Source organism: Benincasa hispida, chromosome 2 (assembly GCF_027475165.1).
Source record: "Benincasa hispida cultivar pf3 chromosome 2, pf3_genome.v1.1, whole genome shotgun sequence".
Classification (NCBI taxonomy): Eukaryota; Viridiplantae; Streptophyta; class Magnoliopsida; order Cucurbitales; family Cucurbitaceae; genus Benincasa; species Benincasa hispida.
Window position 1 is genome coordinate 55070281 of NC_143479.1, and position 17955 is coordinate 55088235.

Consider the following 17955-nt stretch of genomic DNA (forward strand, 5'->3'; position numbering starts at 1 on the left):
CTAATATTCAACAAATTTATAACCAAAATAGTATTTTAAGGAAAAAAAATTAACTTAATTCTATTTATCAAGCATCATAGAAAGATATCAACTTTTAGATTCAACTTTCTTAAAAAATGTAGTTTACAAGTTTTAAATTATTCTTTTGTATTTATATTTTTTTTCACATTTATTCTCTATGAAATTTCATGATTGATTCGATCTTTTATAACAACTAGTTGAATACTACGTGCAACACATATGTTTTATAAGAATAAAATAAATAATTGAATAATTTAAGAAAAATATGTAATAAAAGATATATTGGTTAATTAATTTTTTTAATAAAATTAAGTATTTTAAAATTTTGTGATAATTGTCACTTAGTTAAAGATATATATATTTTTTTATTTGAATAATTTGATTAATTTCAAATTTTAATTTAAATTCAAAATATATATATTCAAATTTATGTGATGACCCTCTTTTAGTTTTTTTTTTTTTAAAAATATTTCTTTATTTTGATTTAGATATCTGCCTAATTTAAACTAAACGAATATATTTTTTCCATTTTTTTATTAAAATTATTGACAATCATCTCTTAGTTGAAAATTATTTATTTATTTATTTCAATTTGGATGATTTTATTAATTTGTTAATTTCAAACTTTCAATTTAACCAAAATATCATTGTTTTTTTTAACGGCATGATAATCCTCTCTAAATTAAAAAAAAAACAAAAAAAAAACACACACGTACATAATTTTCCCCCTACAAAATATTTATTTGTTTATTTATTTGAAATGGGATGATTTGGTTGTTTTTTTTTTATTTGATTAATGTTTTTGTTTCGTGATAATTCGTGTAGTAAAAAAATTTATTTAGATTTGGACAATGTGATTTTCTTCTGATTTCAAACTTTATTTTGAGCTAAAATGTTGTTTATTTTTGTTTTTAATATTATTTCTTTTCTTAGACATAAACCTTAAAAACTTATTTGCAAGGCGTGTTCTTAATTTTAAACTTTATTTCAAAGAGATATTACTTTTTTTATTGGATGATTTGATTAACACCTTAATTTCTTCTATTTGAAAAATTCACAATTTGTTATTCAGTCTAGTCTAAATCTAAAATCAAAACTCGATTATATAATTAATCAAATTTAATTTGATCACACTCCATTATAAAAATGTATTCATAAAAAGGAAAGAAAGAATAAAATGTGGTGGAGGATTGAGATTCCCTTTTAATTGTAAAGCTGATCAATATTTAATATTCAATTATTTTACCATATAAAAGAAATATATTATAGAAGAAAAAAACACCTCACCAATTATGGAATAATAGTTGGAGTAGGAGTTAAAGACCTAGTAGAAAGAAAACAAAGAAAGTAATAAACAAGATAGAAAAGGAGAAAAAAGAAAAAGAGAGAGATAATCGATGAAAATTTGGAGTGTAAAGATTGAATTTATAGAAAAAACTGATTTGATCCTAAATCAAATCTTGAAAAATTCAAAATTGAAACCTTTTTCTTAAAATGAATAATAATATTCACGTTAAAATTAAACGAATTTTTTTAAAAATATTTAATATCATTTACGTTTGATGTTAAAAAATAGGAGGAAAAATAGAATTTTTTTCTTTTATGTGTGATGCTAAAAATTGGGGCAACATAATTCATTTAATGATTTTAAACATGAAATTACTTAATATACCCTTATAATCATCTACTAAAGGGACAAAAGAAGAAATCAAATGTTTCTCCCCCATAGTCCCTTTTAGATAGCATAGATTATTTTTCTTAAAAAAATTCAAATAATTTAGGTCGATGTAATTTAAATCATGTAAATTTAAAAATAATTATTTGATAATAAATTATAAAAAAAATATAATATCAATTTTGAAATAATTGAAATAATAATTGTACATTGATCCCTATAACTAAATAACACCATTTAAGCATTAATTTTTTTTTAAAAAAAAACAAATTTCGTATTAATTTACCAACCACTGTAACTATTTTTTTCTAATTAAAAAAACTAAATCTATCAAACATCTTTTCACTTTATTTTATGGTTGATTGTTCCACAAGTACAACCGTCAATAATTATTTTAAGAGCTATCGAAATCCTAAATTAAACCTTAATTAGGTTACGCTCTAAAAACGTCAATACTCGAATAAATATTTTTGGGTGAGTAAAACAATATATATAAGAATGAACACAAAAGAAACAATGTTAAAGAAATATGAAAGAGAGAGAGAAGAAACCACCCATCTTCAACCTAAATCACTAAAATCCAATGCCCAAGCAACTCTCACTTACATTTCCAGTTGATAAAGAGAGAGTCATGGACTGATCCACAACACAACAGGTCATGAAGGAAAAAGAAAAATCAAAAGTTTGAATTTCATTCGTTATATCTCGGTTTTATTGTCACGAGTAATTCCAAATGTTGATAAAGTCTTTTTGAGCTCGGAGAGAAAAGATATCAAACTTTAAGAGCTTTAGAAATATCCTCTTGAAAAAAGTGATAACCTCAATAAATTCAACTGATTCAGTAGAATGTTTGTAACTTTCTTTAACCGATATGTTTGAATAGATTTTAGACGCTTCTAATACTATCTTCATCTTATCGCTCTCTCTACGCATTGATGATCTTTTTTTATACTTTTAACAAAAAAAAAAAAAAAATAGTAATAATACTAATATGTCAAACAAAATAGTAAATCTCTGCTCTTTTTATATAAAGTTAGCCTCCAATCAAATCTAAGAATTAAGACCATATTTGCTAATTAAGTAATGGGTTAAAAACAAGCAAAACGTGACAAATAACATTACTAACATTTTATGTTCATAATAACATCCCTTTGAAAACACAAATAGAATATATTGTCATTGGTGTTCTTTATTAATTTATCAAATTTGTTTTTCTTTTAACAAAAAATATAATAAAAAAATCATTTGATTTGTATTTATTAATTGAAGAAGTAATATTGACAATATGTGTAATTAAAGAAAATTCTCTATTCTTATACTATGTTTTTCTTTTAAAAAATAGAATTAAAAATTTACCTTGTTAAATTCTATAATTAGATGCAAAACATTTTAAGGTCTTCTAAACAATAATGTTAGGTACTTAAGTTTAAATATCATTTTAGAAGAAATTAAAGTATTTGGCAACTCAAAATAACTTTTCAAATGTATCTTAATCAGTTTTTATTATAAGTGTTTAAATAAAAATGAGTTTTTTGAAAAATATTTTTTTTTCTCAAGTCAATCAAGTCGAGCCCAAAATCAAGTTCTTATAAACTATTTTGTATGGTCCCGTTCGGTAACCATCTATTTTTTTTTTTTTTAAAAAAAAATTAAGTCTATTTCTCTCAATTTCTTACAATGGTTTTTCATATTTTTCGGATAAAAGAGTTGAACTCTTAGCCAAATTTTAAGAAAAAAAAAAACAAATTATTAAAAACTTCTTCTTTTTAGTTCATACAACTTGGTTTGGTTTCTAAAACTGTGAGTAGAAAGTAGATAAAAAAAAACAAAAAATTCAGAGGTGAAAGAAGTGTTTATATGTTTAATTTTGAAAAAATCAATAAACAAAAAAAAATAATAATAACTAGATGGAGCTTTACAAAATTTATTTTTAAATCAATGTAAAAAAGTAGTTAATAATGCAAGATAAGGACTTGTTTGGAATGATTAGAAACAAAAAGTTTTTCAAAAAAATCATTTTTATTTAAATTCTTTTGATCAAAACGGTTAAAAATATACATTGAAAGTAATTATCAAACACGTCAATTTTGTTAAAAATGACTTAAAAATTAAATACTCAACAAATTAAATCAAACACACCCTAACTCTAAGTTCTAATGTTTACCAACTTAATTAAAAAAAAATAAAATTAAAATTAAAAAACGATTAAATGTGGTCAAAATGGTCCTTTTAAAAATCCGAGTACCAAAAAGTAGAATAAATATGAAATATTTTTAATCCAAAATTATATTACTACATTTTTTTTTTGTTTTGAAAAGATTATATTTCTACTATTACCAAGACAAATGGTAGCATAAATGATGGCAATGAAAATTAGAAAAATGGATGACGTGGCAACAATCAAAGTAAACATTTAGGGTTAAAATGATGACGTGTCAAAAATTAAAAAAGTAAAAAAAAATGGTATATATGAGCCACAGCAGATTGCAACTCATGTGATTAGTGCAATGTACGCAAAATTTCATTGAACAGATTTTGTTTGAATTCATCAACCCGATGTCACGTGCACTTGAAAATTTCAATCGGGTCGACCCGAGCTTGATTTCACCGTCCATTTCAATCCAACGGTCAAAAAAATTCCACGATTTTCCTTTCCATTTTTAAATCTAAAAAAATAAGGGGAATAATTTTTAAAATAAAAATTTTAAAAAGAAAAAAAGGAGAGTAGGGTGAAAAACTGAAAACACAGAAACAAACAAAGAGAGAACAAAGAAAAGAGAGCTTCTCTGCAACTGAACTGAAGAGCGGCCGATTTTTCTTCCTCTGTTTCCTTTGAATGGTTAAAACCAACTGTGACCCATTAATCTTTAATGTCTCTTCTTCCATTCTAGCCATTTTTCTCTTCTTCTTCTTTGGAAGATTGTTTTGCCATTTCCATTTTTCTCTCTGGTGGTTCATCGGTTCTTTTGCTACCTGGATTCTTCTTCCATTGCAACTGTGATGTTGATGATGAATAGCGATTGATAAGAAGTTTTGGTAGAGGTAATTGTGTTTTTTCCTTCTTTTTCTTTTGTGGGTTTTCGTTTAAATTTTGGGGGAAAATGAAGAATGGGGGAAACTCTGATTCTGAATCCGGTAATGGGTTGAGGGAGTTTTGTTTACTTCTCACTTTTCCTTTGTTTCTTTTCAACTTATGGAAGAAAGAGTAGTTGATTTTGTTGCAGCTTTGCCTGGTAAATCATGTGTTTGGTTAATGATTGTTAATTCATTGAATGCAGGGTTATTATTAGAGGGAAATTGTGTTTATGATCCATTGATTTTTGGGGCTTGGATCTTGAGGTTAGTTTTGTAGTGCTATATTTTTTGTGGGGTTTTATTGATTTTGGAGTGTTTCTTTGTACAAAAGAGCAAATGAGTGGATGTGATTTTTGTTGCAGAGATATGGAAAAGGAAGAAATAGGTCAGAAAAGCAATAAATCTGGTGAAACAGATTTTCTATTGCAGTGGGGGAACAGGAAGAGGATGAGATATATGAAAGTTAAGGAACCACAAAGAATTACTAATAAACCCGATTGTTTAGGGAAGAAGAAAGTTTCTTCTAAAGGGGATCGCCGTGTTGTTTCAGCTGAGAAAGCTTCATCTACTCATCAAACTCATCGCCTTAACAAGTAAGAAACCAGATTCCTGAATCAATTAGAAAGAAAACATACTCCATTTTTCCTTTTCTTCGTTTGTTTTTCTTTAATCCACCAAGTTTTAGGTTTTCGAATGCTAAAAGAAAATCATATTTAAGGTCTTGAACAGCTTAAAACTATATCATTTTCCACCCCTTTTTAGAAAACTTGATGAAGTATCTTTGTATTTGAATGCTACAATTCTGATTTGAAATGTTGATGGTTAGAAGAGAGTTTGTTATTTCTACTATCCTATGGGTTTCCTTTAATGTTGTAGGGTCAGGCGAGTTGTCTCGTGAGATTAGGAGTGTCTGTAAACTGGCCCAAACAGTCAAAGATCGCTAAAAAGAAGAAGAGTTTGTTATTGGTTGTATGTTGTTAGATAGATCCTTATGTGTATCTTAAGCATTCTTTATTTTCACTCCTTTCACTTATAACCTTGGGATTTACAGAATCATGTAGGCTATTATTGGTGCTAATGTTGACATGATATTCTGTTTGGTCACAGGAGCATTGTTGCACCAACTAACAATCAAAGAACAACCATAACATCACCAGAAAAGGAAGATCGATACTATACAACAAGGGGTTCGATGGGCGTTGATGAAAAGGCCTCAATGGATCACCCTACAGGAAACGACCGAAAAGGGTTTGTCTGGCCAAGGCTCTATATTTCTCTGTCTAGCAAAGAGAAGGAAGAAGATTTCATGGCCATGAAAGGTTGTAAACTTCCTCAAAGGCCTAAGAAAAGAGCCAAGTTGTTACAGAAAAGCTTAGTTGTAAGTGTTTGCTACGAATCATGTTTGATAGAGCCAAGGAGGAAAAGAAAGCAATCCCGGGTCAGACCGAGGAATCCTTTCGGTCTCCTTTCAGTTCGTTTGAAAAATCAGCTAACTCCTTTCGCTTGTGTGTGGATGCAGCTGGTGATGCCAGGTTCATGGCTATCAGATTTGTGCCAAGAAAGGTATGAGGTGAGGGAAAAGAAGACATCAAAAAAGGTAAAATAACACAACTCCATGTATAAGCTATTAGGCCATCTTTACTGCTCTGCAATCAAAATTCCTGCAACCGTAATTAACCGTAATTAATAACTAGTTTTCTAGAAACGTATTTGAATGAGCCCCACTTTTCACCCACTTTTCACATTAGGATGATTGATTGATTTCCAATAAACATGACTTTAGTGTAAAACATTCACTTAAAAATGTTATATTAAAGATTTTGTGAATCTGGAAGCTGACAAAGTATTATCAATCCATCCCTACCCTTTTTTGTGTGTTTCTCTTTCTAATAATAACTTGAGAATGTTATTGGAATATGCAGAGACCCAGAGGATTGAAGGCCATGAGAAGTATGGATAGTGAGTCAGAATGACTGAATCAATAAGAGACAGAAATAGGGGTACACATGGGATAGAAATAACCTCTTGTTTGATAGCCATATTTTGGAGGAAGGGAGAGTAGACTTTGGATTTTTTTTTTTTTTTTGGTTGGTTGAAATTGATTGGGAAATTTTCAGAATTGAGATGATGATGTAATATATAAGTCACCTGGTTTCTTTCTAGTGCTATTTGATTACTAATTGGCTAAATGAGTAAATTTAAATTGGTAGAAATGATTTCTTTACTTTTTTTTCCCCCCTCTTTATTGTTTGGATTCTGATGTTTGTAATTTTAGCTTTCTTCCTTTTCAAGTTATGGGTTGCTTCTAACTTTTGAGTAATGGCTTACCCCACAACCATTTTATTTTATTTAAGAAAGGGTGTGACTGTAGTTCATAGGTTTAAATATTAACCACTCTTGACTTCATTGTTATACTTTGTTACTAAACCTTAATAGAGAAAAATTAGGTATTAGTGGTTAAATATACTAGGTTTCAAGAATATCACGCTTGACTTCGAAAAAATCAACATTTAAAATTTGGCGAAGAAGGTTCTTGAAAATATTCCTGAATTTTCAAAAGTATCAAATTTGTAGTGATGAAAGACTTTTTTTTTAAATCTCTTTTGCAATTTAAATTACTCTATTTATTGTGATTAGTTAAGAAGATTAATCATGAAAGGTTAAGAGTATTAATGCAACTTTTAAAAGTAAGGATATTTTCAAAACAAGGTATTATCGGTTTCGGTCTACATACTATGGATAAGGATATTTTTTAATTTTGAAAGTTTAGGGGCATTACTAAAAAAATTTAAAATTTAAGGGTATTTTTGAAGTAAAATACCAACCATTTTTATTCAAAACTAAAGATAAGAGTATTTTTTTAAAAAAAATATTCAAGTGAATATATGTTCAAGGATACTTTTGACAGAATAGGAGAATTTTCTATAATTTAACTTTAATTTTTTTTTTACAAATTTTATTTTACGTTATGATTTTAACCCTTCAAATTTGTGTCTAATAATCTATACTTTTATGAGAGATCTAACATGCGTAAAGATTTGAACTTTGAATCTTTAAACTAGTGGTATATGACCATGCTAAGATCTCTCGTACCTAAATTTTTCAAGGTATCTAAAGGTTCTTAAAATTTGAACTAAAAAATTTGGGCGTAAGTGAGATTTGGTTTCGCTTTTTCAATATAAAGTTTTGTTCTTTCTACACATATAATTTAATTAAATAGGTCCAATTATAAAATTATTTGAAATTCCGTAGTTTTTCTTTCTAACTCAAATGTCTAAATCACCTTCCACGAATTTTAGACATTTTGAAAAATAATAATAAGAAAAAATAGAAATAAGAAAAGATACATATGAAAAAAAAAAAAAAAAAAAACATATCATATTCACAGGCATTAAATGGTTCTTTTTCCAGAAGCTTTATTTTTAAAAACAAATCTTTGAAGAAATCCTCGTCTCTCCATTTTCCAAATCCCCTAACCTTGGCAAACTCCTCCTTGCAGATCTTGTCAAATCGTCTGAAACAACCAATTCATGACTTCAATTCCAATCACAACATTTTTAGGCGTTTCAACATGAACTTTGATGTCAGCCTCACGCTGCTTGACCTCGGCGCCCTCCTCCGCTTCTTCGGCATCAAACCCTCCGACGACCAACTCCATTCTCTCCTCTCCAACATGGATTCCAACGGCAATGACTCCATTGTTCCTCCTTAACCGAATCATACGACAACGGCTCCATCGTCCTCCTTAACCGAATCAAACAACGGTCGTTGGATCCTCACCTGCGTCACCAGCCAAATGGTTTCACTCGCTATCCTAGGATTCAATTAGACAATCATCAATAACCTCGAACTTGAAAGTCACATGGGCTATAGTACATAGAATACATGGGGTTTATTTGTACATTTAGTTTTCAATTTCAAATACATGAGTTTATTTTCAAATAATCTGAGGATGTCATCTATTTTAATATAATATATATGTATATATATGATATGTGTGTGAAATATATATCTCAATTTCAAATCTATACGTATGACAAAATATGTGGAATATATATTTTAATAGAAATGAGACTAGAAATTAAAATATGTAATATATGTTATATAAGAACCTTAAATTTATACTAGTTCTAAATATATTTGGAATAAACCTTGTATCTTTTTTAAATAACATTGTATATATTTGAAATAAATCTCATATGTATACATAAGAAATGAAACACAGATAAAAATGAATATTTGTAACAATAATTCTGCAATAAATACAATTTATTGAAATTTGGGATTTTGAATTTTAAGTCAAAATCCAAAATATGTAATCTAGAAAAATTTGTGAAATTTTGAAACTAATTGGAAAAAAATATCCTCCCAAAGAAAAAACTCCTAAAATCAAGGAAATTTAATAAATACTAAATTCGTTTTAATTTTTTTTTTAAATAATTTAATTATAAAATAATACAAAAATTCAATATGAGGGAGAATATATTATAAAACAATACATTTTCCTAAATTTAAGGGATATATGCTATATTCGTTAATGAATAAAATAAAACAAATCATTAAATGAGGATATACAATTAATTATGAAATATATTAGAATTATTTTTTTTTAAAAAAAATATCTCCAAATAATTATTACTAACGTTTGAATTACTTTAAATATTTAAGTTGTAAAGTAATACTAATATTTAATAAGAGAGTGTGCATGTTAAAATTGTTCAAAAAAATCCGAAAATTTAGTTATGAAATATAACTAAAGTTTATGACATTTGTAAAATATTGTTTATGAAATAGGTCAATTTTATAAATCTTTCTAAAGCCTTTTTAATAATCTTTTTTAATTTTTTTTCTTCCTCCCCGCTCTTCACCCCAAGGGTGACTTCAGATGGTGTGGTGGCAACCTGTGAAAACGAGGCACCGACATGCATGGAGAGAGAATGAGAGCAGAGAGCTAGAGCACAAGCACGAGAGGAAAAAACGAGAGAGAACGACATCAAAAGGGAAAAATACAAAAAAAAAAAAAAAAAAAAAAAAAAAAATCAGGAAAAAGAAAAGTTTGTTTGCCCAAGCAAAAGATTAGAACTTACTTTTAAAAAGCCAGTCAAATCTCATTTGACAATAAAGTTTAGGTCATCCGTTCACAATTTTCAATCTTGTGGACAATACATCTTTTGACCACAAAAGTGTAAAACCTATGAAAAGTTCAGAAAGCTACACTATTAGACCAACTCATAAAATTATTAACTTAAAATTTTAGATATGTTTCAATTTAGTCATAGTTCTTTCAAAAAAACCAATCATGCTAGTTTACTTTGAGCAAACATTGGTTAGGAAAAATAATGATGACATAATAGTAATAGAATAATCAAAATGACCAATTCTCATAATGATACTAAAAGAAAAATGCTTAAGATATTAAGATATTTTGCTGAAATAACAAATTTCTCTTTGCAAATCAAAAGTGCTCTCAAGGTCAACCTCAGAAGGGTTGAAATCCTTCTCATTCTTGTTAAATTGGTGAAGCCTCAATTGTCCAACTATTAGATTTTCACATTCTAAGACTTTCTTTATCATTTTTTTTTTTCAAGTACAACTATGGGATGAAGATCGAACCTTCAACATTAAGGAAAGAAGGTAAGCCAATTACGGTTGAGCTAAGCTCACCTGTATTCGTCTTGAACACAAATAGACATTTCTCCCAAAAGGCTCATACATTATATGGACAACTTTACAAATATCAACCATGAATTTTTAACTAAATTGAAATCGAATCATGGACGTCTACAATACGAGAGACTGAGTATAAAACAAAAGATTATATTGAGATTAAAAAAAAATGCATTTTTGTACAATTGAACTCGATCGACAGTTAAAGCTTCCAAAACTGCAGCTAGAAACATAAGCATTCCCCAGCTACATTGCTTTCTCTATAGTGCCCAAACTGACTAGCTCTGCTAATTTTTGTTTCCTATTACTTTAGCCCCTCCACCCAAAAAAGGGGAAAAATCATAAAGAAAGAAATTTACATTACAATGCCTATAGTTAAATACAAAATCTACCTATATACATGATTGACAAAAGTACCTGATGTACTACTCTTTGAATACTGAAAAGAATCTATTAGGCACCCTTGCTTTAGCATCTTCTTCCCCATGTAAAATCAGAAAAAGGCGTAAGGCTCGTTCGGGATATTATGTCTAATGTTTTGAGCTCATGTCGGACTTGCAACTGCAGCTGCTTGTATCTACCAAATTGCTGACCCAAAAGGGCTTGCCCCTTTAGAGGCTGAGGATATATATAACATTGCAACCTGAGAAGAATAGACTCGGATTAGTTTCAACCATCTTATGAGAGTAATGATATTGTCATCAGCGGGTAATCATTCATGAAGAATGAGTATATAGTGCATACTTGTAAATGCTGTGCTGTTAAAGCATAAAATATAGTAACCCAAATAATACTTCAGAATAAAAAGTGGCTTGTATTACTAACTAAAGTGGAAAGCAATAAAAAAATTTTAAAAAAAATGAAAAAACAAAAGAAAAGCCTAGGGCGAAGGTGAGGGAGGGGCAATGTTTTAAGCAGAGCTTGAGGCTTGCCTCAAGGCAAGACTTGACTTTTAACCTCAAGACTTACGTTGAACCATAAGAGGCATACTTCTCTCCTATAAGAGGCTTACGCCTTTGTGAAAACACACTGAGGTTTAAAACCTCAACATCTCGTCTAATGGTGAGATAAATAATAGTATTTTCTTCCTTCAAAAATATAAAGGTTAGAGTTGTGAGAATTTGAACTATGACTACTTCAAGTGAAAATTATGGACGTGAATTTCTTCACACTTTTATATGACTATCATCACGTTTAGCAGACCTTGGTCATATCAACTTAGGATTTGTAAAATGTTTTTTTTTATTGAATTTGAGGCTTACATCTTATCATACCTTGAAACTTACACCTCACCACTTCAAGAGGAAAAGTCAAGGCCACCTTTAGCTATGTGCACTGACCATGGCAAGCACCATTGTTGCCATGATCATGCCTTTAGGGTGTAACATGAAGTGTGTCATAAAGTAGAGGTGGGGTGGCACCAGTTTCCTTGAAATATAATCCTTGATTTATAATGTCTAAAAACACCTTAAAACTCATTAGCCCCACGTGTGACAAATCCTCTCAGCAGCCTTTTCCTACCTTAACAGCTAACAGAAGGTGTAGTCAGCTCATTTGCCCTGAAGTCTGCTCTCTTGCAACAAGTGTCTTCATCACAAGGGAGCGTTCTTCAACAATTTCCCCTGCTAGGGAACTAAGTAACAGGGTATCCCTTCAAATTTCTTTCCTTTCAGAGGCCAAAGTAACCTCCATAGGGCAAATGAAACGGCACTAACTTATTGAAAACCAGACAAAGTGACCAAGATAGACGAAAGGTGAAGGAATATAGAACTTAGGAAAGAAAAGTTTACCAGGCGATTCTCTCATGATTGATAGGTCAATGAAACCCATGAAGCAGAAAACAGACCGCCAGCCCAAGCTACTCGAAATGTTGGTGGATGCACAAAGGCATCTCGCCTTGTATGATAAAATCAGCTGAAGAGATGATCACATGTGCTATAAAACATCCAAGGTTATAGACGCTTTAGTGAAGACAGAGAGGACAAATGGCGCTTCTTCGCCTGGGTGTATCGTTGTAGGCACAATTGTGTAGCCTTTCGGATCAGGTTCCAGAACCATCTCGCATGATATTTCACGGGAATTGACATAGTCTGTGCCCCCAACAGATTCATGCAGGTAAATATTGTAAGCTGCTCGACGTCCACGGGTTTTCAAGATTCTCATTCCAATGTAGAACATCATTGAATCATGACTTGATTGATAGTTCCTGAAACCAGCAGCGGTCCTCGAGAAGCTCACCCCCTTAAAATGTATAATTCTTTGAGTCAATAATGTCCCGAGAAGTTATTCTCAAATTCAAGTAACGAAGATTTCAATGAAATTATTGTTTCCGTTTCAGAAAGAAAAATCAAGTAAAGAAATACCTGGGTTAAGGTTATGAATACATGTACAGGATATGATGCATCTGGCCCAGAAGCCCTCAATCGAAATTGTGGATTTTGATGCCATGTATCATAATCTTGACAGCCACCAGCACTATAACCTCTCCACTGGCCATGCACGGAATAGCGCATCTCTGGAGGATAGATTCGACAAACATATATTGATCGAAAGTGTATCTGAAAATCTTGCCATGACATCCAGAATATTCCATCTTTTGACTGCAAAACACATACAAAACATAAAAAGCAATTATGCCGTGCTTTAGTTCATTGTCTCATATGATTACAATGTTGAGAATCAGAAATCACACATTTGATTCGTGCTTTAGTTTTTATGATTTCAAGTCTCATACGATTACTATGTTGAGATCACACACTTAGATTTTAACATCCATTTTTCATTGTACGTCCTTTCATCTAACAGCAAACTGGCAGTCAGTGTAAGGACAGACCTGCGGAATATGCTTTAGCTTGTGCTTCATCCTATCAGTCCATTCGGGTGAAGTATCAGCCCAAGGGCCATTCCACTCAACTTCATTGGCCCATGGATTTCGTATCTGAATAAGCTTGTGGCCATCAACCTCTCTTACCTGAAAATTCAGGAAAATGTTGGACATTGTTCATTGTGACATTCTATCAGAAAATTGTACAAACCTATCAGATTCACAGGTAGAAACAACTTACCTGTAGCAACGAATAGGCATGTCCTTGCACAATGCCGCTAGAGGATATGTGCACATCTGAACCTGATGGACTGCCAGCACCAAGTAAAAATCCCTCTTGTTTAAAGCGCAACAATTGAGACCATAGCCTACCACTAGCTAAATCAATCTGGGCCTGGGCGCTCCTCATGTCGATCTCCTCACCAGCACCTCCAGTAAGATCTACAAGTGCATCCTGAACTAGACCGCCCTCCAATGCCTCGTAAGACCCATGTAACTTAGCATATGCCTTCTCCAGTATGGACACCCAGAGCTCATTACCTTTCCTACTCGTAGCAAATGCAGGTTTCCCCGGTGATTCACATGGGATCCAATCATCAACAACCACAGGGACCCACTCACTCTAGAAAGAGAGAATAATATACACTAATCAAAATATTAATCACAATACATCTAAACAGAAATTAGAAAAATGAGCAACGGAGACTTAATTACGAGTTAGAATACGTATTAGTAAACTGATACTGTTATTCAATACAGGAAGATGTACAGATTGGATCAAAAACAATTCTTGAATCCTTTTCTGATTGGTCTTTTATCTTCAACTACAAAGTGGCTGACGATCTCTTCTCTACTATCCTTTATCATCCGTTCAAAGACAAGGCAAAAGTCGGCTCAACACAGTTACAATTACAAGTTTTATTTGGTGCACATGGTTAGAAAGAAATAACATAAAAAAATTTGTAATGTTTTATAGGCAATGTTTTCTTCGTTACAGCTTCTTGGTGCAGGCTCAGTAAAGATTTTAGTAATTATTTGTCCCTTACGAATAATTTGGTGATATGTGTATTCATATCACCAATTAGGAATACAGCTCAAGGTGGGTAGAGAACTCCTCCACAAATAGAAGAACTAAAACACCAAAAGCCTTGCACCAAAATTCTGTCGACCAAGAAACCATGTGTTGAATGCTATAGGCAATCTTCAAAACTCCTATCATCAAAGATTCTAAGATTTTGCTCCTTCGCACATCGCAAGTCAACCATAAAGTAGCTTTTTCTTTTTCCCCTAAAAGTCCCATCAAACCCTCAAATAACCAGTTTTCAACCTTTTTGGGGAAGCAGATTAAGAGCCCAAACTCTGTTTTAAAGAAAGGACCGCCCTTAACCATACAAAGATTGTGAAGCATCAGGTGTCAATGGTTTCTTCCCCTTTTGAGCAAAGACAGAGTAAGAAACTTTCCTCCCCTTTTTGTGGTAATTATTCTTCTCTTTAAAATTTAAGGAGGAGAAGGGTCGCAGACACCTTGCTAAATACCAAATCTAAAGAGCTTAGAAGAGTTACAATTCATCCAAGACATTGAGGACCTTTCCCAATTGGTTTTTTTAAGACTAGATCCTACGCTGAAAACAAACAGAAAGGCTCTTTCTCCCACCACATAGAAGTAACCTAGCAATAAAGATTAGGAACGTGAATAAATTAGAAACAACAGAAGAATTTTACACCAACAATGCTGAAACCTAGCTTGTATAATAACATATTATTTCATCAACACCGCGCTAATGCATGAGCACCAAATGATAATTGTCAAAAGCTCACCTGAATACAGAAGCGAACTGTATAGATCCCTTCATCATTATAACGTGGAGTAATAATCACTTCACAAATTTTGGAAGCCTCGGTTAACACCGCAACAGCACTTAGGAACCAACAATCACCCAGTCGTCCCTGTTTTATTTTATCACATAGACATGTTACTTGTTAAACATTAAAGTTCAGTAAGATCAGAGCCAAAAATGGAAGATTAAATGCTTGATATTGGTAAATTCAAAAGACAAATATGATCATTCCTTTTGCAAGGACAAACCAAATGGACAAATATTTTAGTGGTTTCTCAGAGACAAACCTGACAAACATCAGATGGATTAGCAGCCTCAGAAAATAAGCAAGGCTGAGATTCTATTCTGGCCTCCTTTATTAACTCCACAGGCCTCATCCACTCGGAAACAACCTACGTGAGAACAAACATTTTATGAAGAAAATATGACACTAATTAAGAGCCTCAATAATCAGATGACCAGTCAGAAAAAGTACCTGTAGTTTAGAAGGTGGATTCTTTGGATCTACATACAAAGACTCATCATTTGGAGGAAACTCCTCATCAGTAAAATGCATTTCTCCTCTTGCAGAAAGGGCTTCTTTAACAGCCAATTCTACTGAAAGCATCCGTTGGTTGATTTCCTCACATGTTTCCATACGAGGCCTTCTAAACTTCCTTGTGAAAGAATCCACATCAACTACTACTCCATCACGCTCCAATCTTCGTTTCCTTCCACTCGAATACTGTCCATCCCAATCCACATCATCCCTATCATACAGATCCACATCTGCAGGATCACTATCCCACTCATCAACCTGAGGAAAACAAATAAGGTATCCATTAGTCAATAGGTTCAACTAGAATGTAGCTTGCCTCTCATATCTTAATAGGGAAACAGAACATACTCTAGATGGTGAATCCGCCCACTCCCAGTTATCTTCTGCGAAATCAATCATATTAAAGTCTGTGGAGCTAATAGCTGCATGGAGAGCAGCAATTTCATCTTCAGTTAAGCTCCTTCCCCAGAGAAACACGTCCATAATGTGCATCTTGGACTCAGCTCCTTCACTATCTGATCTTCCAAATATGTCAACATCTGTGGGGGGTCTAACACCAACCCAAATTTCTGTCCCTTGCTCCCAAATGTTATCGCCCACATTTAATGGCAACCCAGTCTGGTAGCCGTCAAACCCACCATCTAAGTAGCAGGTTGCTTCTCCCAAATCAGCATCAATGGTCATAGTTACAATATGCCACCTGCAAATAAAAGTTAAAATATTAAATAAACTTCTGCTGTACCAAAAGATTATTCTCCAAAACAGCCAGAAGAAGGGGGTTGAAAGCATGAAACTTTTAAGTACAAGGAAAGAGAGAGGAAGGGTTGCTCGGTCCGGTTCGCAAAACAAATAACAAATGCCTTACATCAGCAACACCAAAGAAAGCAATCTCACGCAAAATGAAACAAAGCAGAAGCAAGAGGGAGAAGCTGCTTAGTTTAGTACTCAAAATAATCGACACAGACCTTCCATCAGCAATACTGGTTGCACTTATGCTCCACTCCTTTGTGACAGTAGATTGTCTATCACCTTTAGTAATCAATCTGAGACCAACTTGCCCAGCTTCAATGCCTTGTTCGGAACCAGCCACCAGAAATTCCCAGCAAACCTTCTTTTGATACTCCGTGCCAAACAGACAAACAGGACCAGACTCTGGCTGAATCAATGCAGCAATTGAAACGCTGATTTTTCGACTTTGACATAAACTAGCCTCAATCTGACCACAGTGCTTGCCACATCCTATTGGCTCATCATCAAGAACGCAGACAGCATCATGGATTCCTGTCTGTAGAGTACAATGAAAACGAAGGGTAAATATTACATTATTATTATTTTCCTTTTCCTTTTTTTTCTTTTTTGTTGATTGGAAACCATTCATTTCATTGATATTCTTATCTTGAGGCTTACAAGAAACTAATCCAATGGGCAAAGAGATGATAAACTATAATTACAAAAGGGGAAAGTCTATTTATGCCAAGACAGAGATAGATCGATGATAGAACAGATAAAAGATACAAGAATTCCTTCCTAACCAAATGGACCACATAAAAGTCCAAATGATGTTTAGCCAAAGAATTCTTTTCCCCTACTTGAAGGGATGCCCAATAAGCAGGATAAGAGGAAATCCCAAATGTCACATGAAATGGTAGTGTGCCAACCAAAAGCCTTCAGAACAAAATCCCAAAAGATTTTAGCCAAGGGTGAAGGGGCACAAGCTGAAAAGGGGGCCTTTGAGTTAGCATCATTTTGCACAAAATACAGAGCATAGAGAGACGTCTAGCCATGGGAATCTTTGTTGAAGCCTAAGAAGCACAAATACAGATAAAAGACACGTATACAACACAATATGGACACGGCGACATGCCATGTTTTAAAAGTTTGACACAATATGGTAAGAACATGTTTATTAAAATATATATCATTTTTATACCAAAAGAAAATTCAAAGTAAATGGGATGACGTATTTCACACTCAAAAGTTATTATTATTGTCATATGTGTGTCTTTTTAGTCTACTCAACAAGTGTTCTATGCATGTCCAATACATTTGTTGCACTAATAAGTGTCCGATACGTGTCCAATAAGTGTGGGAGAGTCGGACACGGATACGCTAGCCAAACGAAAGTGTCCGTGCTTCTTAGATTGAAGCATTACGATTTCAAAGAGGGAACTTGGGTGTCAATTACTAATCATGTGGGTTTGAATAAGTCAAACCTAGGATGGTCATCAAACCACAGAAAAGAGAAGACAGAAATCTTAATAATGCATTCCACAAAAATAGCCAAGGAATTGCAGTGATGCAATGGAATAAGCAAAGC

General features: G+C 32.3%; 2 protein-coding genes across 3 annotated transcripts in view; one reads left to right on the forward strand and one right to left on the reverse strand.

Annotated features, from left to right (window-relative positions):
* Nucleotides 1-4413: 4413 nt before the first annotated feature.
* Nucleotides 4414-6984, forward strand: LOC120071537 (uncharacterized). Its single transcript, XM_039023865.2, has 6 exons — nt 4414-4738; nt 4975-5035; nt 5134-5364; nt 5879-6149; nt 6291-6368; nt 6694-6984. The coding sequence occupies exons 3-6, from the start codon at nt 5138-5140 to the stop codon at nt 6742-6744; spliced, it is 627 nt and encodes a 208-aa protein (XP_038879793.2). The 5' UTR covers nt 4414-4738; nt 4975-5035; nt 5134-5137; the 3' UTR covers nt 6745-6984.
* Nucleotides 6985-10568: 3584 nt separating this feature from the next.
* DEK1 (calpain-type cysteine protease family) overlaps nt 10569-17955 on the reverse strand; it is a 32272-nt gene continuing 24885 nt past the window's right edge. The window contains exons 23-32 of one of the 2 annotated variants that reach the window (XM_039023206.2): nt 16604-16923; nt 15987-16338; nt 15576-15896; nt 15388-15492; nt 15081-15209; nt 13504-13884; nt 13272-13409; nt 12802-13038; nt 12229-12679; nt 10569-11081 (exon numbers count right to left, since the gene is read on the reverse strand). In XM_039023206.2, the coding sequence (XP_038879134.1) occupies nt 12374-12679; nt 12802-13038; nt 13272-13409; nt 13504-13884; nt 15081-15209; nt 15388-15492; nt 15576-15896; nt 15987-16338; nt 16604-16923 (2289 nt within the window). In that variant the 3' untranslated portion in view covers nt 10569-11081; nt 12229-12373. Of the gene's footprint in view, nt 11082-12228; nt 12680-12801; nt 13039-13271; nt 13410-13503; nt 13885-14728; nt 14931-15080; nt 15210-15387; nt 15493-15575; nt 15897-15986; nt 16339-16603; nt 16924-17955 lie in introns of those variants that run through there. The other variant, XM_039023207.2, reaches the window with a different exon arrangement.